The sequence below is a fragment of the Pholis gunnellus genome (genome assembly GCF_910591455.1).
Source record: "Pholis gunnellus genome assembly, chromosome: 2".
Taxonomy (NCBI): domain Eukaryota; kingdom Metazoa; phylum Chordata; class Actinopteri; order Perciformes; family Pholidae; genus Pholis; species Pholis gunnellus.
The window spans coordinates 22,710,485-22,735,384 of NC_136536.1; the positions used below are offsets into that span (position 1 = coordinate 22,710,485).

General features: G+C 43.5%; 1 protein-coding gene across 2 annotated transcripts in view; it reads left to right on the forward strand.

Annotated features, from left to right (window-relative positions):
• Positions 1-24,900, forward strand: part of lamb2 (laminin, beta 2 (laminin S)) — a 44,421-nt gene that overhangs the window by 10,836 nt on the left and 8,685 nt on the right. Inside the window, exons 3-25 of one of the 2 annotated variants that reach the window (XM_079175046.1) lie at positions 4,885-5,054; positions 5,201-5,336; positions 8,987-9,060; positions 9,210-9,398; positions 9,789-9,852; positions 12,720-12,922; positions 13,064-13,184; positions 13,266-13,454; positions 14,015-14,194; positions 14,811-14,923; positions 16,227-16,306; positions 17,211-17,346; positions 17,461-17,619; positions 18,350-18,477; positions 18,578-18,710; positions 18,839-19,031; positions 19,455-19,598; positions 20,073-20,304; positions 20,579-20,748; positions 21,582-21,617; positions 23,738-23,962; positions 24,062-24,279; positions 24,398-24,494. In XM_079175046.1, the coding sequence (XP_079031172.1) occupies positions 4,885-5,054; positions 5,201-5,336; positions 8,987-9,060; positions 9,210-9,398; positions 9,789-9,852; positions 12,720-12,922; positions 13,064-13,184; positions 13,266-13,454; positions 14,015-14,194; positions 14,811-14,923; positions 16,227-16,306; positions 17,211-17,346; positions 17,461-17,619; positions 18,350-18,477; positions 18,578-18,710; positions 18,839-19,031; positions 19,455-19,598; positions 20,073-20,304; positions 20,579-20,748; positions 21,582-21,617; positions 23,738-23,962; positions 24,062-24,279; positions 24,398-24,494 (3,390 nt within the window). The remainder of the gene's footprint in view (positions 1-4,884; positions 5,055-5,200; positions 5,337-8,986; positions 9,061-9,209; positions 9,399-9,788; positions 9,853-12,719; positions 12,923-13,063; positions 13,185-13,265; positions 13,455-14,014; positions 14,195-14,810; positions 14,924-16,226; positions 16,307-17,210; positions 17,347-17,460; positions 17,620-18,349; positions 18,478-18,577; positions 18,711-18,838; positions 19,032-19,454; positions 19,599-20,072; positions 20,305-20,578; positions 20,749-21,581; positions 21,618-23,737; positions 23,963-24,061; positions 24,280-24,397; positions 24,495-24,900) is intronic. The other variant, XM_079175047.1, reaches the window with a different exon arrangement.

The following is a 24,900-nucleotide window of genomic DNA, read 5'->3' on the forward strand; positions in this document are numbered from 1 at the left end:
CCACTCTTATATCTGTAGTATAGCTTAGCATAAAGAGTGAACGCAGGCGAAGCAGCTAGCTATTTGAAGGCATGTTTTCGGGGGCTTTAAGCGTGTACATTTAGGGCTGTAAGCAGACCAGTGTTTTATACAATATGTCTGCAGTGTTCATGTTAGAATCTTAATGCACTTTCTAACACTCAAAGTGCCCGCTGGCTCTTTCTTCCTACAGCTGTTCATGAGTGCTGCACTTACACAGCTATAGAGCTTAAACGTATGTTTTCGCCCACTGCACTGTAAGTTGCCTTGCATAGTGTCTACCAAATGATAGACATCATCCAGTTATCTCCCCCTCCACTGAGCCTCCGTCCCTGGCTTACATCTAGGCTGCAGCGGTCTGATCACTGTCAGCTACACGAGCCATGACGTCACCCTGACAGGCCTATTTGTCACAGCCTCCACGTGATAGTAACAAGCAATGACACGTCATTATCGTCTGAAGTTTGGACTAATGAAAAAAAAAAATAGTGTTTTTAAAGGTGAAAATGCATAAATCCCATCATAATACATGTGTGTGTAATAATGAGTAATACGTCAATCATTGTTTTGTTTATCTTGTTTTCATGAGACCGCGGTGATGTCAGGCCAGCTCGTGTTAATCCTGCGTAGATTTTCACAGACAAACAAACACAGACAGAAACACGGAGATAAAAGACGACAGGAAACCTGTGATTATACGACACATCAGACGTCTGCTTTGCTCCTCCTCCCTCCCTGGTCTTTCTCTCTCTCACACACACACACACACACACACACACACACACACACACACAAACCTTTGAGTGCGTGCCAAAAGTTTCCAGAATAGATATGAAGTTGTGCCTCGATGGGTCTTCCCACTGTCTGCACAAAGACTCTGCACTGTGTCTCTCTTTCCCCCATCTGACCTGCTGCGTTTGTGTTCTCACTCTCTCTTCCTTGCTCTCAGAGTCAGATAAAGGATAAGGGAACGACCTCAGGTCCTTTTTCTTTTTATCACAGGCCATTATGTTGGTCAGTGTCCTCGCTGATAAGAATAAATGAGAAGCAGCTCAGATTATTACCTGATACCCAAACAAATCCTCTAATAGGTGTCTTTTGTGTGGCCAACGAGCACCTACTCGATGCCGACATTAGCTTGTAAATTGGTCCATCAGTCTGACGCTCTGTGTCAGCGGGTTTGAGTGTCTGTGTGTGTGTGACCTACTGTATGCTTGTTGCCCACTTGGCTGGCACCAACCTGAGACTTGTCCAGATGCCAGGCAAACACAGGTTTCCTCCAGAGCGAGTGTGTGTGTGTGTGTGTGTGTGTCTCCATGTGAAATCCTCCTCTGCACTGTTCCCAGCAGGCTCCCTATCTACAGCTGGCCTCACAGCAGTGTCAGGCTGTGATAATGCACTGACGGCTACAACGACCTGCAGTCTCTAGGGCTGCAAACATCAATTGCTTTAGAAATGAAGTATTCTACCGATTGCTCCATCGAGTAGATGGATAACAAATACTTGTTAAGGAGCAATAGACATAAACAAAAGTCAAAACAACTGAACAACTAATTGTAGCATTAGTTTTATTTGTGTATTATAAGATGCTTCCAGCTAGTTTCAGAAAGTTATACAGCTCATAATTCCACCTCTAATTATCATTTTATATTGCTGTGAAAACTCCTCCTTCAAACAACCATATTCCACCAATTTCTAGTGTTGTGAAATTGCACATATGTAGCCGATATTAATGGCAGCATCAGGGGCCGTGATTCTCTCTTCCAACAACTCCACCGCTTCCCCCATGATAAAGCTCTCAGCAAACCTATTTCCATCTATAAGGAATAAGGCCGTGGCACTATGCTGATTGCAAATATCTGACACGCAGCTGTCAATGCTTCATATGCTTGATGGTAAGAACTCATTTTACCACTTATTTCTATTCACATACTAGTGAATGAGGCCCATTGCGTTTGCCAGGGAGATGTGCTGTGCTACTTTGTAAAATTACCACTTAACAGAAAACGTGGCTTTAATTATTCAAGGCTTTAAACTCTCAAGTAGCAGTCCTAATCTAGATGTGAAGATGCTAAAGGTTAGCTGTAATTTGGGCATTCAAACCATCATTCAGAGGCCGTTTAGATGAGGCTCAGGCAGTGCAGTAATGGACAAAAACATGATTTAAATATGATTAAATGAGACTTGCAGTGAAAGGTTGCTGGTCGTGCATGGACAAAGTCATGTGGAATTATGTTTGTGCCTCAGGGAGACCTTTTGCAGTAAGAGGTTTTCTTGCAAGCACACAAATTGTAGATAAATTATCACACAAGGAACGAGCAATGACACAATGAATTTAGTGCTCAATTAGTTTAGTTTGCTATTATTCACATGAGCACACAATAACCTTTTTCTCTCAAGTTTTCCTCTCTGCAAGCTAACTGCACAGAGCGGGCATGTTAAGCGAGGACATTGAGTGAAACTGAGTGAGAAGGGGCATTACAAATACATTTGCTGAGTGCAGAACAGACTCGAGTGTGCTCCAATTCAATTGTTCGCAATAAAGATTTCTCTACAAGAAGTTACGTTTTTCTGTCTTCAAATTGTCCCTATAGCTGCTGCAGCAAGGAGTAAGGCACGAAGCCCCCAGATGCTGAAGTGAAGCTGTGTGCTCTGTGCCGTGTAGTTGCCAGGTGTGAATGTCTACAGCTGTGTTAATAGAATAGAATATAACTTTATTGTCCAGCCGAGGCTGGAAAATTACCTTTGTTCTCCCCAGATACAAGTGTTCATGTTCTCATCTGTTGAGTAATGTGAAAATAAACCCTGAAATTGACCCACCGTGTAGGAGCGTTTTGTAGAGAAGCTCCGTGTTGCCGTGTAGTCTGGGTACGTATTAAAGGGAGGATCAGAACCACCTGTTGTGGGCAGACCGTAGACTGACAGCCAGCCCTCTGGGTCTCCACTCCCCTCATACCCGTCTCCTCACAGACCACAGCTTCCCAGAGGCATGTGGGAGAGCCTCATGTAGAGATGTCCTGTGGAATGTGTGGCGGCTGCTGCTGGTTGTCATGAGAGTTTATAAGGTTTATTTTAACTCCCACTCATAGCGCAGCTATTCAGTCACACCAAGGCTCCAGTGCTGGATCACTGAATGACACACTATCTGTTCACTCCACGGTTCTACATTTACACCAAGTCTATGAGCTTTTCTGTTGGATATTTTCAGTAAGCAATCATTCACTCTTTTTCAAACGACGTACTTGGTCTTAGTTGACCTCTGTGGGACCTGGACTGGTTAGTTCTCAGATTTAGCCTGTGGCTGGGGCCTCTTGTCAGGACAGTTCTGTGGGACTCCTGCAGACAGCAGAGCCTGAACCTGCAGGGTAGCCTGCAGATAATCCCCCTCCTGCTGGATGTTGCCTCAACATTGAATCGGCTCTTGATCAAGCAGTAGCTGTCTAGTTGCAGGGGGGCGAGGTTCCAGCTCAATAAGCCCTGAGTACCCCATGACCTCTATGAGGCTTCACAAGAAGTTTGTGGAATTTTTTTCCCCCCAAGAGCGAAGGCAAATATGATTACAAGACCCCAACAACGGTAACATACGTACATATACAGCTTTTTGCGTTTCTTTTTTAATTCTCAAGTATCAAACTAATACTCACATGTGATCTCACATCGAAGGCAAGGCAAGTTTATTTTATAGCACATTTCAACAACAAGGTAATTCAAAGTGCTTCACATAAAACCATTAAAAGCATCAAAACATAAGGCAAAAGAAAAGGAGATTCAAAAACAATTAAGAACATTCATTGAAACATTAAAAACAGTCATTAAAACTCTACAAAGCAGTGTAAGAAATTAAATACAGTAGTAAAATGCAGAACTGCAGGACATTGATTAATATCCTTGAATCTGGTTCAATTAAAGGCAGCAGCAAACAGAAAAGTCTTCAATCTTGATTTAAAGGAGCTGAGGGTCTCAGCAGACCTGCAGCTTTCTGGGACTTTGATCCAGATATGTGGAGCAGAAAAACTAAACGCTGCTTCTCCATGTTTAGTTCTGACTCTGGGAACAGAAAGCAGACCGGTCCCAGACGACCTAAGGGCTCGGGATGGTTCATGAGATAGCAGCAGATCAGAGATGTATTTTGGCCCTAAACCATTCAGTGCTTTATAAACCAACAGCAGGATTTTAAAGTCAATTCTTTGTTGGACAGGAAGCCAGTGCAAAGACCTCAGAACTGGAGTGATGTGATCCACTTTCTTGGTCTTAGTGAGGACTCCAGCTGCAGCATTCTGATTGACTTTTTACAGAGACCTGTAAACACACCGTTACAGTCGTCCAGTCTACTGAAGATGAATGCATGGACAAGTTTTTCCAAATCCTGTTGAGACATAAGTCCTCTAATCCTCGATATATACTTCAGTTGATAGTAGGCTGATTTAGTAATTGTCTTGAAGAACAACAAAGCTACACCATGACGTAACAAGCTGCAACCATTTTTACAAAAAGATGGTTCACTGTAGAGAAGTCTGTCGTCTTCCAGCCCCTTAACAAAACCTTCCTCCCGACCATAATGCCAAATCTCCAACTAGTGGGTTACCTAATATATGCAATACAGGATTGAAAGTTGACTCAGACATAGAAGAAAACCCTCAAGTTTAGCTCACTTTGGTTCACCTCCCATCCTGGAGTCTGTCCCCTTCAGGAAGCGATAAGAACAGTTGATGTTCTCTCTTTCTTTAGACAGAAAGAAGGGTACTGATCTCAAGACATTTCTTTACCAACACAAGCTTGTGAATAGGTGCTCTAATAGCAGACGATGCCACTCTGCACAGCTGTTTCCTGTTGATTGTAATCTATTTCCTGTTTCCCTCCCTCTAGTCCTGGCTGCTGCCGTTGGCCAGGAGCCCGACTACAGCCACGGCTGTGCCCAAGGCAGCTGTTACCCGGCAACGGGAGACTTGCTGGTTGGACGAGAGAAGAACCTGAAGGCCTCGTCCACGTGCGGGATGAGGAGAAAAGAGCCCTACTGCATTGTCAGTCATCTGCAGGTCAGTATGTGTGTGATATTCAGTCAGATAACAATTTTTGTGTTCGCCCATCTCTGTTCTGTCTGTGGTTCTGGGTTTCTGATTGATCCCCTGAAGTCTTGTCACCTCTGACCTCGTAACGCTGACCTTTTATCGTCCTGCCGCAGGATGAGAAGAAGTGTTTCGACTGTGACTCTAGACGGCCGTATGACCCAGTGTACAACACCATCAATCACCGGGTAGAGAACGTTATCACCACCTTCAAACCCCACCGCAAGAAGTCCTGGTGGCAGTCTGAGAATGGTGAGGAGACTTCATGGTCACTTTTGTCCTGCATTGAAAATAAGTAGTTATTGTTGTTACTGACTTCTAATTTGTCCACTTGACACTTTCTTATAAGGGACCCTTTAAAAAGAGTTTATAAACTGTAAATACAAGCTTTATTAATGGTTGATAATCCATTAACTAAGACTGTATAGCTTATTGACGGACCTTGAAGCCGAATAAAAAGCGTGAAGAGCAAAAGAAAAAGCGACATCATTTATCACAACCTGTCAAGCCAGAAGTAATAATAATCTGTGAAGCATTAGTAAATGATCTGTTATCATTAATAAAGTCATTAGTTACAAGGTTTAAACTCGTTATATCGGGTGCCTTATTAGAAAGTGGCAGCCTATATTTCGGGGCAATGCACACAAGGATTGTGGGAAATGAAGGTGGTCTTTAGCAAGCATGGGTACACTTGGGTGTGAGAGGAAAAACACTATTTGCTACAGTCAGGTTCACAGTTAGGCATTTACAAACTATCTCGCAGGCGTCACGGTTATATGAATTGATTTAATATGATCTTCATAAAGTTCATAAAGTTTTTTGCTGCATTGCTCTGGTGCAGACGGAGAATGTTGCAGTGAAGATGTCACCTCTCTCGGATGTTTATGTGTAACTTGTCGAGCATCTGTCAGAATAAAGTCACTCTCCATTTGATTTTTGTTGGAAAAGAGATAATGGCTCAAAAACTAGTATTTCTGTGTTGATGGTGGGAAGACTTATGTGACTTGATCAGAGATGTAGCTGCTCGGCAAGTGTGCTGGGCATCAACCACACAGGCTTTAGACTGGATTCAACGCTATCGCCATTACACACAGTAAGTACATCTATTGGCATACAACCAGAGTGCAAACAGTAAATATATTTTATGACTACACATTTGCACCAAACCTTAACTTAAAGCTGCAATAACTGATTTGAACTGCTCCTAAAAGCCTTAACTCATAAGAACTGCTTCAGAAACTGCTCATGCTGTATGTTTAAAATCGGCCCTGCACCCTGCCAAAGTCGGTTATGTGATACACTATATATGGCCCGTACTTAATAGTGCTGGTATATAGTTAAAGTTATAAATATTTAGGAGATGAATGGGGGGGGGGGGGGGGGGGGGGGGGAGTTAGAGGGGAGAATATAAAGGGATATTTTAAAAAAATGAGATGGTTTTTTTTAAGCAGAAATACTTAAATTGAAAAGATGAGAAGAATTGGAAAAGGAATAAGATCCTAAAAGTGTATTGACACACTAGCAGTAAGAAACTGGTAGCTATGGATAATTTTATAAGCAGTATTGCTTCTGCACACACACACACACACACACACACACCCTCTGACCAGCTACAGATGGGCTTAATAACAGAGCTGGCCCTGCTCTGGCACTTGAACAGACAGAGAGAGAAGGGGCATGACAGGGAGAGGAGAAAAGTACAAGCTCTGATGGCAAGATGCAAGCGAGAGTTGGGGGAGTATTCCAGACCGAGTGAGAGACAGTAGCAAGGACAGAGAGAGGGAACCGGTGTGTTTCCACTCACAGTGACACAATGAGCGACTGTGAAGCTCTGCCCAGCGAGACGGCTTATTTCAGCTGTGTGTGTGAGCCGTGCTACTGTAATGGAGTGCTGTTGATGACAGCACTGTACAGCAGCGTCAGACCCAGAATAGAGCAGAGAGAAACAGAAGAAGAAGGGGGACAGGAAGTGTACTGGCTATTTTTACCCCTGGTTGCTACTGCTTTTCCATGGCATCTTTGTGGCATGTCCACGGTGGTGGTGGCACAGTGCGGCCATTTAATATGGATAACAGAGGTTTGGTTGTGTGCACTTATTAATTGGAATTACAATTTTATGGGATCGCATGCATAAATGCAGGCATTACATGGCACCGCAAGCGAGTGTCTTTTCCATTGCAAATTGACTTGCACAACAAACTTCTCTCTCAGCAAGACTCAAGATTCACCCTTTGAACGGTCCTCCGCTCTAGCGGAGTCACAGCCCTCCTCCTCTTTCTTTTCCATCTCTTTACTTCCTGTGCATGGTCAGCTTTTGATTTGAGGTTGACTATGGAGTTGTTTGTGTCGATGTATGTGTGTCATTATTGTTCTAGTTTGGGAGATTGACCCATTGGTTAGCTAAACCATTTAAAGAAAGGATCTTTAATAATCGGTCTGTTTACCCAGGCCCTTAATGCCTATCCTTGAAAGCGAACCCAAAATTTAAGATATGTATTCGTCATCTTACCTGTAGTGCAATTTATCAATCTATATTTTGGTGTAAGTTGCTGAGTGTAGGAGATATCGGCCGTAGAAATGTCGGCCTTCTCTCCAACATAATGGCGGCAAAACAAATCTCAACCGAAATGCCTCTTTCTAGAAATCATGACCCGGTTACTCAAGAAAGCCCACAGACCTGGTTGTGAGCAGTTTCATGTAGGAACTCTTTTCTCTGTGCTGCCAAGTGTATGACACGGTTGGTGGCTGTAGTTTGCTAGAAAGAAAATAGTTACAGGGAACCGAGGGTTCATTACTACGAACAACACATTTTACGTTCTAGTTATTTGAGCCATTGTTTGTATAGAAACAGCTTAAATAGGTAGGTTGACCATAGCATAGGACACCATCTACCACATTTCTCTTTTGCTTCCCAATGCTCTCCAACTCGCCTCAGGGAAGTACCACACCACACACATTCACACTGTCATTACCTGCGAGTTGTGTATGTTAAAAAGGAGATTCCCCAGGAGACATGGATGTGTGTAGGCTTCAAAACAAATTCTCCTTTAGTCTTTCTTTATCTTTTTGCATGTGTTTATTAAAGAGCCGTGTCGTGGGTTTGTCTTTAAATCACCAGTTTAAAGCTGGGCTCGGCAGCATCAGAGAAACCAGCAAGAGTACGCTATCCACCCAATAAACCCAGCCCAGGGTTGCCAACTCTTTTCTAGCTACAAAAGTTGCTAAATCAAGTCGGCAACGCTGAAGAACCCGTTCCTTCAGGCCTTCCTCCAATACCACTCCCCCCCAGAGTTATCATAATGAACACAAACAACGATCTTGGCTATTGTTAAGGCTAACAGCTGTCAAGCTAGCAGCCTGTCCAATCATTTTATTTGGGCGGAAATAAATGTTTGGACGCACTTATTACAGTCCTGCGCATTACAGTCAGCCACAGATACCAGATTATGAATATTGTTAGTCGTGAGGTAAAGAGAATTTAAATCCAACTTTAAAAGTTAAGGTAAAAAATTATCTTCAGTGTTGAGTTGTAAAACACAACATTCTTGTGGTCCCCCACTTTATGTATTAGTGTTAGACTGGGAAAGTCCTCTTGGCTGAACATGTAAGTCAACACACAGGAGAGTGAAAGTGGTCCTCAGGAAGTGCGGGGGCCTTTCCGACATGCTCTCTACATTTCTCCTGCCAAGACTGAATGCCTTTTCCTGTCAAGGTGCCATTCCTCAAGTCAAAAGCACGGTCGCTACTTCACTTACTGCCCCTAGCCATTGTTCTCTGTCATTCCTCTGTCACAGTGCAAGCGCTTTATAAATTATTCATACAATCTAAGTGAGAGTCGTCAGCTGAGAAGGAAAACGTTGGCTTTATGTAAACATCTTTCTCTCTGTCACTGTCTCTCCCAGGAAGGTCGGATGTCTCCGTCCAGCTGGATCTGGAAGCAGAGTTTCATTTCACTCACCTGATTATGACCTTCAAGGTAGGAAACAAGCTGTTTCCCCAAGTAGCTGAAAACACTGACTCACAGCTCCATTTGTTTCGTACTGTGGGAGAGATTCTGCCCAACAAAATGAACTTTGCAAGCAAATACATTGCAGCATTTTTGTCAACAACATTCTTCTCCCGCAGACCTTCCGTCCGGCGGCCATGCTGATCGAGCGCTCCGCAGATTTTGGTCGCACCTGGCAGATCTACCGCTACTTTTCCCACGACTGTGCTATTGCCTTTCCCGGAGTCTCCCAGGGTCCTTTGCGCAACATTAATGACGTCATCTGTGAGTCACGCTACTCTGACATCGAGCCGTCAACGGAGGGAGAGGTGAGCGATGGATTAAAGGAATGGGAAGAGTCAAATAAGTTGTTCAAGATAAACACTAGAACCATTTCTATTTTCTATTTTACAGATTTGACACACAAGTTGTTTAATTTCAGAATAAGTGGATTTTGTTGTGAAAGTAAGGTGTTTTCATTTTTTGGAGCTAAACTAAAAAAATGACCTTAAGGAATAGTTTTTAGGAATACTGCTGGAATAATACTTTTTTTCTTTGTGCAAAATAAATCTTTCATTGGATAGGCCCACTGCTCAGGCATGCAGACCACAAAGTACAAAGTCTGATTCAGACTCATGCTGCACATGTCTGCTTATTTAAGTCTCAAGATAGTTCAAATATGTAGTGTGTGTGTGCATAACATGTGTGTCCTGGTCTAGGTCATCTACAGAGTGTTGGAACCAGCCATCAGGATTGAGGATCCATACAGCCCGAGCATCCAGAGTAAGTCACGCTCATATTTCCAACAGCATTTTGATCGTGTTTAACATTTGCAAAATAGGTTATATAGTCGTAAACAGATCAACAGATTGCATCTTGAACATATTTCACAACCAGCAGATGGATTTATCAGTTGTTCAGCTTTTGAAAATTGGGCTTAAATCAAAAATCTGCAAAATATATCAACCATACCAACCTCACAAACGGACCGGAGTTTGTTTGAACGGAACCAGACAGGTCAGGTGTGAAAGCATCCTGAGTTTAAGAAATGGTTCCACACAAAAGCACCGGCCTTTTCCTTGGCGAGCTGTCGTCACATTTGTCACCAAAAATCAAACTCCGGCCGACACAATAGTCTCCGGCGATCCAGCTGTGACACATAACGGACTGTAACAGCCCTTCTCTCTGGGCCGTGAAACATGGCCCTGCTGTGTGGAAGACGTGGAGAGATGTGAAAAGCAGCTGTTTCTCTCCCACACAGCATCACTGTCCTGGCCCTCGTGTTTAGACTGGCAGGACATGAGAACTGTTCCCGGAAACCCGAGATCGCTTTCCAATGCAGCAGCAGAGGTTGTCTTGTTCTCGTCGTTGTTAAATATCTCCCGGCAACCGGCCCACATGGAGACCCATCCATATTTACTCTTTTATTAAGACTCTATTCCTGTTGGTTTGCTTTTTTCTTTTAATTCCTGCATCACTTCTCTGTGCATATTCTGCCTTTTTGATTGGCGGACCTTAACTCAAATCATAACCTTGAAGCATTTCTCTGGTAGAGCCTGTTAAGGAAAGAATCATCTTCTGTCTGACTGATTCTCTGTGTTACAGAACTATTCTTTGTAACTTAATCAACTTGGTATTCAAACCAGTAAGTAATCCGGTGATAGTTGTCTGTACATCCATGTGTACACTGCAAACAGGAGCTGCTGTTGGGTAATGGTGCCCATCTGGATAGAGGAGAAGCAGGCGGCTGGAGGGATTAGCTCTTGTCTGTCAGAGACGGATTCTATTACCGCAGATAAAGTCAAGAGTGTGGACGAAAATAAAGCCTCCCGTGAAGCATTTCATCCATCTTATTGAAGCGCCGCCGCTTCAACTCCGGCAGGTTTTCAAAATGACAGGAGATTCAGAAAGCTGAATGTTATGTCCTTTTTTTATGAGCTGGTAAAGAGGACTCAACGCAGGCTGCAGCTGCTCTGTGTCAAGTCATAAATCTTCATAGTCCTTGTAATTATATTCATCATGTTGATAATGATAGTGATACGAGTTGAAACTAAAATTCATTTTCTCCCCCATTTGCTAATCTAAAGTGTTGTAAGTAGAGTTATTTTTAATTCTACTATACGAGAAACATTTGTTTTTTTAAATTTATATTCACAATTACCAAAACACAACAGTGCGTGTGACAAAAAAGAGAAAGGTGTGCGTGTTTAGGTACATCAGCACATCTTTAGTTTGTGCGTGTGTATTGATGACTGCAGGTTGACAGCCGGACTGTAACAGCCACGGCTGTTAAAGACAGACAGACCTCTATGGAAAGGAGTTATCTTTCTCTCTAATAGGAACTCTCTCCAAATAGTTTGAGAGGATAAAGAGGCAGGATGTGTCTAGAACCTTTTCAACACCACATTCCGCTGTCATCTTTGGATTTGCCCCCGCCTGGAAATGTACTTGAAATGTACGAATGACATGGTTGTACAATAAGGATGAGGATGGTGCTGGAGAGCTAATCCTCCTTAAACAAACATGAACATTACATTTTTGAGTAAATAACAACTTCAGAACAATTAGCGCATAAGGAAGGAAGGGAGTTGCAGCAGTAAACAGTGTTGGAATGAAGGAGCAAGAGGAGCAATAGTGAGGGGTCAGGTTAATGATGATGACCGAGCTGCACACCAGCATCAATATCATTGGATGTGACAGATCAGCTGATGAACAAGCCAGTGATCTGTCCAAATCCTTCTCACATTTACATAAAGACAGAGTTATAGAAAGTAATCCATTCCCTCATCATGTTTCCGGTCTTGTCACATAGAGAAATGGTGATGTTGCAGGTTTTGGTTTGCATTTTTTGCTAGTCATGCTGGCAGCGTGGCTCTAGAGATGTCACTCCAGACTGGAATATCTCAACAGATGTTCGTTCAGTGGACTGCCACGCATTTTGGTGCAGATGTCCATGGTACCTGGAGAGTGATCCCCAAGCGTTTCACCGAGCACCACCAGATGGTCAAAAAGTGACTTTTTCCAGTACTTGAATGATATTGCCATCAGCCTCATCGTCACTGTGTTTACTGTCTTGAAACTATACTCACACACCTGTATGCACATTGATAGAGTGTTTGGTCTATTTGGCTATAAAGCCAGTGCAAGAGATGGAGGATAAATGTCTCGTTCTCTAGTCCTCATTCTGTGCAAAAACACTTTTTTCACCTTTATTTATTCAGGGGATAGTTTCACTTCGAACAATGTTCTCTTTTTCAGGAACTCCCTGATCACATTCACACAGTTACACATTCACACCGACGACCTTCCGGTCACAAGCTCGCTTCTCTAACCTGAACTACCAAGTTCAGCTGAAACGAATGCAGTGAGTGGCGCGAGCAGTCTGAGTTAGTCAGTTTAAGTAGTGATCTTCCAAAGTTACTGTCATTTTTCAGCCTGGACTCCTTCTTGCTGGTGCGAAATGGATCTTGTGAAGTGTTTGTATTTGTTTGTTTTAACCCATTTCTTTCAGCTGATGTCCTTCATCCTATAGCTCACCTACTTGTGTCACACCATCATAAGACAACCAGTCTTCATATAACAGAACAAAACTGCCTTATTATGAATACATTAACCCCTCACCTATTCTCTTCGTGTCCTCTCTCCAACAGACCAGCTAAAGATCACTAACTTGAGAGTGAACTTCACCAAGCTTCACACACTGGGAGACAACTTGCTGGACCCCAGAGCTGAAATCAAAGAAAAGTACTACTACGCCATGTACGAGCTCGTCGTGCGTGGAAACTGCTTCTGCTATGGCCACGCCTCGGAGTGCGCCCCCATCGATGGCATCAAGGACGAAATAGAGGGAATGGTGAGTGATGAGGCTTGAGTTACGGCACAGACGTTTAATTAGCACGCTTCCTCCTGTAATTTGCTCTCATCATTTCAAAAGCATTTGATTCCTCTACCCAGATATGATTGCTTCAACTCCCACCTCCCGTTTCCTTTCAAGGTTCACGGCAGGTGCGTGTGCAACCACAATACCAAAGGTTTGAACTGTGAGCGGTGTGAGGCCTTCTACAACGACCTGCCCTGGAGACCAGCCGAGGGGCGCAGCACCAACGCCTGCAAGAGTGAGTACAGAGGAGGAAGCAAACAGAATAGAACACGTCAGCAATGACTCATTTGTTTGAAATGAACGTCTTTTTTTCTAGAGTGCATCTGTAACAGCCACTCGACCCTGTGCCACTTTGACATGGCGGTGTTTTTGGCCACGGGCAACATCAGCGGAGGAGTGTGTGACGACTGTCAGCACAACACCATGGGACGCAACTGTGAGACGTGCAAACCCTTCTACTACAAAGACCCCATCAAGGACATCAGGGACCCGCGAGTTTGCATAGGTGAGTGTGTGTGTATGTGCTCTGGGGTTTTCATACAGATTAATCAATCTAACTCTTCAGCAGAAAGCCAATGAGCATTTTTTTTTTAAATGTCGTACTACTCTAACAAACTAATATCAAGTAAACTTATATTTGTGCTGTAGTACCACCTATAAGTGACATGCCATCAAATTGAGTTCATATGTGCACATCACCCAAGTGTGGCTGCAATCGCATGTTGAAATTGACCACAGCGTTTGTCTCTGAGGCCACGTCTACCAAATTTTGGCAACAAATTATGAAAAACGGTACGGAATATGGAGAAATGTATTGATAGCTTTTTTCAGGCTGATTCATATTCAATCCCCTAGCATTGGTGAAGGTTTGATGAAACACGTAGAAGAAGATGGTAAATATTTTACAAAAACATCAGAAAAAGATATGAATATGGCCTCTACTGAGAGATCCTCAATAGAGGCTGCTCTTCCTGTAGTTCTCAGCACATTAAATCACACTGCAACACACCATAACACCAACCCGTAAAAATACATAACTCACCAGGCACCCCGTGTCTCCCGTAGCTTGTGACTGCGACCCAGACGGCTCTCAGAACGGAGGGATGTGCGACAGCAACACGGACCCTTCCCTCGGCATGGTGGGAGGTCAGTGCCGCTGCAAAGCCAATGTCGAGGGGCCGCGCTGTGACAAGTGTAAGACCGGCTTCTTCGGCCTGAGCCCTCACAACCCTCAGGGCTGCCAACGTGAGTACAGTCTCAGTCACAATTCACACTATATATATATATTGCATTTCAATACATCATCGTCATCCAGCAAATAGACATAAGCATATGATGAAATTGGTTATCATCCTCTTCACAATACTGATAGCATAGAGAAAATGCGGTGTAAATTTCTGCATTATTAAAGCTCTAACCTGATAATCATCTACTGTATGAGTGAAAGAGACCTGATACTGTATTATATATCATTTTATAACCTATATCAAAAATTAGAAGAGCCAAAGAGGATAGGGCAAAACACAGGGAAAAGTCCGAAGATGACTCGCCACCGTTCATGAAGTTGAAAGCGACTCTCCTGTCCTATCTGGGTTCTGTGACTGAACAGAAATACCTTTTTTTTTTGGGATTTTAGTCAATTAATCACACAAACAATGTAAAAGTGGTGTTGTAGAGGAGTGAATATTATGCCGTTGCCTACTAGACAATTAAGTCCACAAAGAAACTGATTGAGGATTTTCTTGACAGCGGTGGTAGTTTGTTTTATAATTAAAAAACGCTGCTTTTCAGTGTGCTACAGTAACTAATTATCTATCTATGATAAACCTCATTCATTTTGCCCTCCACCGTGTGCCACCAGCCTGCCGGTGTGACCACAGGGGAACAGTGTCAGGCAGCTCCCAGTGTGACCCAGTCAGTGGAGACTGCTTCTGCAAGCGTCTCGTCACTGGACGCAGCTGTGACCAGTGTTTGGTAAGACAGTGCAAAAGAAACTTTGTCTTGCTTGACTATTATTTTCTGGCTGAATAGGATCTGTCATTTTACTCTTCCTCTCCTTAACCACTCACTCTGTGCTCCTGTGAAAAAGCCCTGTTGGTGGTAATGTGACAGTTTACAAAAAAACGTTAGAACATTACACAATTTAATTTGTAAGCGTTGAATCTCATTCCCTTACATTTTACTACATGACTTTCCTTTTTCCTTATTTTCCTTTTCCACTTCTAAATTAGTGCTCCTGATTTTCTTCACTCTTTATATTTTCCTTCCACTCCCTCTGCCCAGAGTACCAAGATATTAGATGTTGATCAGCTTCCTGTTATGATTCATCCTCTTGTCCCAAACCTTCTCAGCCAGAAATAGTGTAGGCAGGAATGTGAGCTCCTGCCCGGGCCCTGTGCCTAAATTTAGCCCGGGGATTTGATGCTTGTCCAGTTGGTGTGGGTTACAGCAGGCCTAAAATGGTCAGAGCCTGGACCTGGTCCGAAAGTTGATCCCGTCTTCTGATGAGCCCTGCGGAGCCTCATTTTAGTAGCGAGAGTGTAATGTCAACATTGGACAAAACAAATCCTCCGGAAAAATGATTTCTGTCACTGTGCTGAAAGTGTATTTGAAACAAAAAGAAAGAAAGAAAAGAAAAAGTAGAAAATATCCATATAAATCCCCACATATACATAAAAAAGCTCAAAGCTGCCTCGCCGAAGTCATTATAATGATATTAAGGACATAATGTCATGCCTCAGAGTTTCTCTTGTTAGCTTTCCAAATAGCTGTCAGAGCTAATAGGCTTGTCGTAAACCAACCAGACCACAGACTAGTGTTACTGGGTGAATGATAAAGTTTTGTCCACAAACTTGAACTGGATTAATGCAACACTAAAGGACAAACCACAACATTTAGCAGAGTACAAAAACCTTTCGCCAAAACATACTTCAAATCTAATGTGAAATTGCTGACTGCAAAAAATATCCAGTAGTAACATTGTCACGTCAGCTCTTTTTGAAAGCGAACATCTCAGAGTGTAAATTTAAAAGGACTGGGGCACTGAAAGTATGCCCCAAAGCTAGGAATGTTGTTTTATTGGATTAGACAGTCAGAGACATGACAGTCAAACTGCCGCGGAAGTTCCCCTCTCACTCTGTAATATCGCGGTGGGTGATGCATCATGTCTGTCTGGGGCCGACCGTGCCAGCTGTCTGTCTGTTGACTGCGTGCTCTGTCCTCCTCTGTTTCCGTCTGTCAATCACTCTGCCCTCTGTCTGTCCTTCTGTGCTTCCAGCCAGAACACTGGGCTCTGAGCCACGACCTAAACGGCTGCCGAGGCTGCGAGTGTGATATCGGAGGGGCCCTGGACAACCAGTGAGTGACGCTGTAGCTTTAATCCCGAGGACACAGGTCACTAATGAAGTATGAGGCTGTTACGGATGAGATAATGATACTCCATAATAGCAGCATAAGCTTTGTGTGTGCACTCAGATTTATTAGCCTCCACCTTTACCCCGGGAGCAATCATTTTTGCACCTGTTGTCATATCAATTCATTAGTGGATTGATTTTCTGTGCCACTATAGGTTGACATCCTCCATTCAAACATCATACACGAAGCTCCCAGATAACAATGGAAAATTAACATTTGTCCCTTTTTTTAATGTTATTAGCCACCCAGTCAATGAAATGTCTCAGCAACTGTGAGATTCATTGATGTGAAATGTTTTACAGACAGTCATGGTAACTTAGTTGATCCCCTGACTTTCCCTCTAGCGGCACCATGAGGTTGACATTTTGGGTTTTGAATGGACATTTGATATATTCTTTAACTTTTTCCCTATTCCCCTAGAGATCGCTCAGCAGTCCCATATTTTGACTTATTTAACTTCCTAACATGAGCTCTAAGCAGCTTATAATACATTATTAAATGCCAAGATTTATTTTTTATCAAAGAAATTATTTCAATAAAAGTACAATAATTAAATTCCTAATTGCCAATAACCAGTATAGATTACGATAACAAAGTAAAGTATAACATTTAGAATGTTTGCTCTCTAGCTACCAGCTCATAACTTTAATATGTTCAATACTTTTGTTTATGATAAGACATGCTGTGCTAAAATGGTGAACATGATAAAAAAAATGATACCTGCTAAACATCATCATGTTAGCATGCTGATGTTAGCGTTAGCTCAAAGCACCCAGCATTGGCAGCTATGCCATAAAATATTGACCGTAGCTGTGAAATAACAAAGCTATTTGTGTCTCCTCTGCAGCTGCTCCATGGAGAGCGGTCAGTGTCGCTGCCGCAGTCACATGACAGGACGCCAGTGTTCGCAGGTGGAGTCCAGATATTTCTTCATGGCTCTGGATCACTTCATGTATGAGGCTGAGTTGGCCAAAATGGGACAGGTGAGCCCACAGTTATTCTACATCAGCACACATTTAAGTATTGTTATGTCATTCTGTGGCTTTAGTATGGAAATATATTTAGGAAAATATCTGAATACATCTGTATATTCTCAGGGCTGTACATTGGAGACCAGGGAGCACCAGCCGGGCCGCCCTGCCACATGGACGGGCATTGGATTCGCTCGGGTACCTGAGGGCGGTACCCTGGAGTTCCTCATCAGTAACATCCCCTACTCCATGGAATATGACCTGCTTATCCGCTATGAGACACAGGTCTGTGTATTTATCACCGCTGCTTGTAGTAGACTGCTCAGACCAGAATGAAGACCCTAAAGCAATAGTTCGGTTTTGTGAAATGTGCTTATTCTCTCTCTTCCTGAGTGTTAAATGAGAAGACTGGGCCTGACTCACCAATGTCTTTTTGTTCTTAATTTCTTCTTAAGACCGGTTGGTGAATGAGGCCCATTGATACCACTCTCATATCTTTTATTGGGTTTCTATGTCTTGACAAACTCACAGTGATAAGACAGAAACCGGCCAGGAAATAGTCCCGCACATGATCCATCTCGTCACAGTATATTGACTCCGGCTTGCGTAAATATAATATGACAAGATGTAACTGTGTTAATTAGCAATTTAGAGTTGCTGGTTGGCAGATTCAGAGAGAACCAATCTTTATGCTAAGCTAACCATTTCCTGGCTCCAGCTTCATTATAGAAAGTGGTATTGCTCTTCGACAAGAAAGCGAATAAGCAGCAATGTGCAGCCTTCCCTGTGCTAACGAATCCCCGCTAACCACTAACATAAAGGAACATGTGGGTGGTTTTGCATGTTTCAGCCCTTTATCCATGTGTATTTTACATGGCAAGCATTTTCCCAAGCATTTGTGATTGATTTCCCTTCATCCAGGAAGCCATTACTTTGTGACTGTCCTCCCCTTCTAAAGCTCACCATGACTATGCTTTTGACTGCATATTAACCATAAAACACTGATTCTACACAGATGCCGCGAGACTGGGAGGAGGTGCGAATAACAGTGATCCGTCCGGGGCCGATTCCGACCAGCAGCCCCTGTGGAAACACCATCCCAGATGATGACAGACTCACCATCTCCCTGCCGGCTGGAGCCAGGTCTGTGGCTTAAACACACACACACACACACACAGACACACACACACACGTACACAATAGCTGAATGTTAACTGTGTGCTGCTGACTGTGTTTGCTCCAGGTTTGTGGTCCCTCATCTTGCTGTGTGTCTGGAGAGAGGTGTGACTTACACCTTCCGCTTTGAGTTCAAACGCTATCACGATGCCAACAGTGTCCTCAACGGAGCGGCCAACGCTGTCCTCCTTATGGACTCTGTGAGAACAGTTTCTTTTTCCAGTCCTTCAAAATAATAATCGGACTCATGCTGAAGTTGACTTCATTCATTCTATGCACGAACATCTCCCTCCCTCTGCTATTCATAAATCCCCATTCTCTGCACCAGATCGCCTTGATGCCACGCCACTCCTCCATGGAGATGTTCAACGCAGGTGATCCAGCTTCCAACAACAGGAAGCAGGCCTTTGAGCGGTACCGCTGCCACGAGGGGGCGAAGAGTGTAACACGCCCACTGATGAGTGACACCTGTGCCAAGCTAATCACCAGCATGTCGGCCATCACAAATGACGGGGCTCTGTGTGAGTATAAAAATGTCTTCTTGGGCCTTGTTTGAATGCCGTTCATGATGTTTACAATGCAGTAGGCTGCAGGGTTACAGGACCTTTACCCTGACTTCCCTGTGGAGGAAAATAAAACAGCCTCATAATTGGGATCAGTGAAGTTAATGTTATCAATTAAACAATTTTCAAAGAGTGGAATTTCTTTACTGGTAAAAATGTATTCAGACGTTTCTCAACCTATTGTTTACTTGACCATTTCCTTACCCAAATAGAGTTGAAAATTCAGCTCAACTTGAAGCTGTAAATCAATGCAACATAGTTGGGTGACCTGCAAAACTAATACTTAATCACATTAGCCTGATCCCAAAATGCAATGTGCAGGATGTTCCCATATGTAAGGGTTCGCTGACCTCATGCCTGTTCTTCTCTGTCCTCCAACAGCTTGTAATTGCGATCCTCAGGGGTCCATCAGCTCCATGTGCGACGTCCGCGGGGGCCAATGTCACTGCAGGCCCAGTGTGATAGGTCGACGCTGTGACCAGTGTGCTCCGGGAACTTACGGCTTTGGACCCTCAGGCTGCATAGGTGAGAGTCTCTCCAGGCCCGTTCATGGAGGATATGGTGTATATTTTACACCCCTAATCTGGTTGCATTTTTCCAACTAATACTTTGCTTGGAAGTGCTTTGTAGGGCCTTAACAACAGCTAATAAAACAGTTTCACTGGAAAAGCTCCTGGATCTCACACAATATTGGTACTCAATGTTATTTCGCATTTTGTTCTTTTATTCTATTTAGTTACAGTGACAAAGGTCTGCAGAGTAAGATGCGTTCATCCACACTTTATGTGCAGTGCCTTTGATTAGTTACACGCTATGCTGCTAGCGCCCTCTACTGCCTCTCAGTACACAATTGCAAATCCAAAGCCCCTTTACTTAAATGATGTATTCCCAAACCCTCTTTTTACTTCCTCTCTTTGATTCCTTCTCTTCTCCACTCCACTTATTCCTATCATCCTCCTTCCTGAACGCTTCTCCTTGTTCCGCTCTCCCTCGGTCCAGCCTGCAGTTGCAGCTTGGAAGGCTCTGTGACTCGACTTTGCGACAAGTTTACCGGTCAGTGCCAGTGCCGTCCCGGAGCATTTGGTCAGCGCTGCGACGGATGCCAGGCGGGTCACTGGGGCTTCCCCAGCTGCCGACCCTGCCAGTGTAACGGACACGCCGACAAGTGCGACCAGAGGACCGGAGCCTGCCTCAGCTGCAGGGACAACACTGGAGGAGACAAGTGTGACAGGTGATGTTTCAATGTGGAGGTGACCACGCTGCATGAGATCAGGTTCAAGTCAAGCACAGCATATCATAGGGACAAAAAGGGGGATTAAAAGACTTAACAGAAAATATAGTATTCAACCTCCTCTAATCATTTATTAAAAAAAAACTAAAAACAAGAATGATTCATGATATGAATACGATAACTGAAAATTGCATGTATGCATACTTCTACCGTGTTGCTGCAAAGTTGTTAGTTGAAGTTCACAGGATTTCTTTCTACTTTGTTATTTCTGTAGGTGCGCCAATGGTTTCTATGGTACCCCAGTGTTGGGCAAAGCACCCAGTGCTCAGTGTCGCCCATGCCCCTGTCCAGACGGCCCCAACAGCGGACGCCACTTTGCTGCGTCCTGTTACCAGGACAACCTTAACAGACAAATTATCTGCAACTGTAACCAGGGCTACACAGGTAAAACTGAAACGATGCTTGTGGCCTTGCTTTACATGTGTATTCCTTCTTTTGTGCTTTCTGTCACATCTGTCCTTGCTTTCTGGTCTGTGTCTCCTCCTCATCCTCAGCAGGTGATGCTAATGACATTACCACCATGTCCAGGCGTGTGTGTGTGTGTGTGTGTGTGTGTGTGAACTATTATTCATTTTCTATAGAACGAGTGACGGTGTTAATACCTGTTGAAACTGTTGCACACTTTAACATTATAGCACTGCACCATTATACTGCTCTTCGTTTGAGTTTTGTGTTTGTTGCTAGTTAGCAAATTAAAAACAAAGATAGCGAACACGGTAAACATTATATCTCCTTAACATTAGCATGTTAGCATTGATATTAGCATTTAGCTCAAAGCACTGCTGTTTCTAGATACAGCTGCACAGAGTTGCTAGCATGACTGTAGACTCTTGTTAAGATAGTTTTTTCCATGGAACAAAAGGTTGTTCAAAAGGAAATGTTTGACCTGATGGTGACGCTGGAGGAAAGGTCAGGGGGTCATCAAAAACACAAGGAATGACCCACTGGGGACCACGAATATTCATCCCTATTATCAAGTGAGTCCAGCAGAGTCCATCGTTATTACCACAGCTTCATGTTTTTAATCAACTCGAGGTTCTTCAAGTCGACATTGTGTGTCAACCACTGACACAAAATCTCCTTAACTCCTCCAGAGCAGCTCTGTTAGTAATACAACTCAAAGGATATAGCTCAAATGAAGTAAGAACAATGTTTGTCAGTGGGCTATGGCGACTGGTAACCTGTAATTTCCTCCTTCCCCTGTTTTACTGGCACAGGGATTGTTAAACGCTCCGGGGCGACCATTTTTAAGCGTGAGTAATGATGGTTGACCCCCGTCCCTTCCAGTCCCTCCTCTATTTCCCACCAACCCTCCACTTCACCAATCCTACCCATGCATGGCTTCAGTACCCCTCCCATCAACGGAGCTGTGCCACAGTGCACTCCCGCCCGTGTGTGAAGACCTGGCTCAAAGAATAATGTCAAACCCTTTCCATGGCTTTTCTGTGTCTGACGATGTGTTGTATGGCACCATAGGGACAAATACGTGTCCCTAAAATTAGATTGAAATTATATTATAAGTGGTAAATAGATTTTGAAAACTAGATTTGAACCAGGTCTGTGTAAATGTTTCCAATACAAGGACCTGGCCCAGAATCATTATTTTTACACTTATTGTGTCAAAAAGTGTGGTTTCCCAATCATAAAAAATGATCCTTTAAAGTAAAAAGGGAGAGACCTTGAGAACGTGTTTATACACAGGTGTGGCTTGATTCTGAATCTGGGTCAGCTTCTATCGCTTGTGTTTAAACTGTTATCTGTGGATGGAGGTTGGGAAGTGGTTGTACGGTAATTTCCTGGAAAATAAGAGTTGTACTGATACAATAGTATAGAGACAGAGAGCGCAGCCCATCACACTGTTAAAACCACAGGAATATAGTTGTTACCACATTATGCAACCAAGGACTGAACCGCTAGCAAGATGCCTTTAGCGAACTAAAAACATCTGATTTCAAAGTTTGCAAACATTTAGCAAGCTAATTTTAGCTATACGTAAGCAAGCTGCTGCAGTTAGCGAAGGCCCTTGCAAACATAATACTGTATAGCTTTCTGATTTATCCACATTCCACGATTACACAAGTTGCACACTGTTAAAATGCTTTAGCTTAACTTACAGAAATATAGTCCCCAGTTTTCCCATTCTTCCTGCTGGTGCCTCAATTGTGCAGTTCTTTACCCTGTTGGTAGTGCATCCCACCACACAGCAGCTTTTATGCTTGTTTCTGTTGTTTTCTAGCAGACAAAGTGACAAGAAGGCAACTTCACGCAATACAAAGTCAATGGAGAGAGATGATTTGGTTTCCCCTCCGGTGTGGGCAGGACTTAAACACACTCCATCTCTATACCCATACAGCCAGGATAAATAGGCTGATGTTTTTTTTCTCTTTGCCAGCTCGGCTTTTCTGATAAAGCACAACAGAGAAGGGTACTGACCATCGAATGCTCACTGTATCATTATGACCTGTCTGTTAGAGTAAGCAGGACAGGGTAGTGTTTTTTTTTAAAGTACAGGATGAGAGAGAGGAACTGGAAAGTTAAAGAACACTGTATCTGCTTAACTCAATACTCTAAACTCAATGATGAACTCATTCGATTTTGGATGTCAAAGGTCACTGTGACCTCGGGTTCATCCCATTCTCACGAACTCTATATCTCAGGAATGTCAGGAGGAAATATCAGGACATCTGGCACAAACATTGATTTGAACTCGAGGTTGGACTGATTAGAATTTGGTGGTCAAAGGTCACTCTGACCTCACAAAACATGTTTTTTTTTGGCTGTAACTCAAGAATTCATATGCTAATTCAGACAATTTCACATCTGTCTTACATCTTCTTATAGCTATCATGGAAGAATCAAAGAATGTAAAAGACTGCTGAGTAACGATATAGTCTATTATGTAATCAAGTACAGTAATATGGTGCATAATCTTCCGAACAAAGGTGTGATGATGAAGACTCTTAACTAAACCAACCCCATTGAGTGACGATGCGTTCACTAAACTCAAACTAAAGTCTAGCTACATACTGTATTAATATGATAACGTTCATAAGTGTTAGACTAACATGGTCGATCAATACACTGAAAACATTTCAGTTGCAGTCGAGGCAAAAATGAGGCGAGTCCACTCCTCATGATTGAGTTAAACTAAGACTACCTGCTGATTGTGCTGCTGTTAATTCACAAGTTTCCTGCTTCCCGTTGTTTCATACACCCTGAAAAAGCTGCTTGAGGAATCCTGTAGAGCACTTCACCGATTCTAATTGCAAATATATTTCAGTCAAAATAAAAGCAATTATCATATCTCCTCCCCCACTCTTTTCTTATTGGAACTCTTGTTCTCTTTCCTTTGTTGCTTTTTCTCCCAACTCAGGAGCCCGATGTGAGGAATGTGCTCCGGGTTATTACGGCAACCCCTCTCAGCCCGGAGGGCGCTGCCAGCCGTGCCAGTGCAACAACAACATAGACATGTCCGACATGGAGGCTTGCGACAGGCAGACCGGACAGTGCCAGAAATGCCTTTACAACACCGAGGGCCCCAACTGTGGCGTCTGCAAGAGCAGCTATTTCGGCGACGCTTCCCGTCGCAACTGCAGGAGTGAGTGACCCTGTTCATTCAAAATAATTGTTGCATTTTAATGTAATTTTAAAAAAAGAAGCAAAATCATGATGATGCATGCCGTTTTTTGCCCTTTAGAGTGCACGTGTAACTTCCTGGGTACTGACCCGGGACAGTGCATGGAGCGTGAGGACTGTGTGTGCCAGCGAGCAACAGGGCAGTGCCAGTGTCTGCCAAACGTCATAGGTCTGCCATGTGACCACTGCGCCCCCAACCACTGGAACCTGGCCAGCGGGATGGGCTGTGAATCCTGCGGCTGTGATCCCAACAACTCAGTCACCTCCTCATGTAATGAGGTAGGGCACACATGGGACCTGGACACGTTCAGATAAGCACATCTCATGATGCAGTACAAGTGTGATGTACGTTCACATTCATTCACGCTGACGTGTCGTGCTTCACTCTGCTGTGCAGTTCACTGGGCAGTGTCAGTGTCGTGACGGCTTCGGCGGGAAGACCTGCACAGACTGTCAGGAGAACTACTGGGGAGACCCCCGGACCCAGTGCAGAGGTTAGATGCATAAAGACATAATGCATGCTTGTTATATAATAATATAATATGTAATACTTTCAGCTCATTTTGGCTAACACTGCAGCCCAGTGCACGAAGGCAAAAGACAAAAGACTGTACTGACCACTGTCACCCTTTGGTTTGTGGACTGACATTTTGAAGCCTCAAGTTTGGCATTTTGGCCGTTGCCATCTTGGCTTTGTGGAGCCAGGACAAAAGGCTGGAGCTGGAAACGGATACACATTATGCCTCTGTAATGATGGACAGGTAGCTCTGGTAGCGACCTGTAAATCACAAGGTAGCCCCGCCCTAAAGCATACCCATCTTTATGGTCTATTTGACTCTAAATAGACCATCACTTACTGGATAAACATCATGCTGTTGTTGAAGAAGACTTGAAACTAGA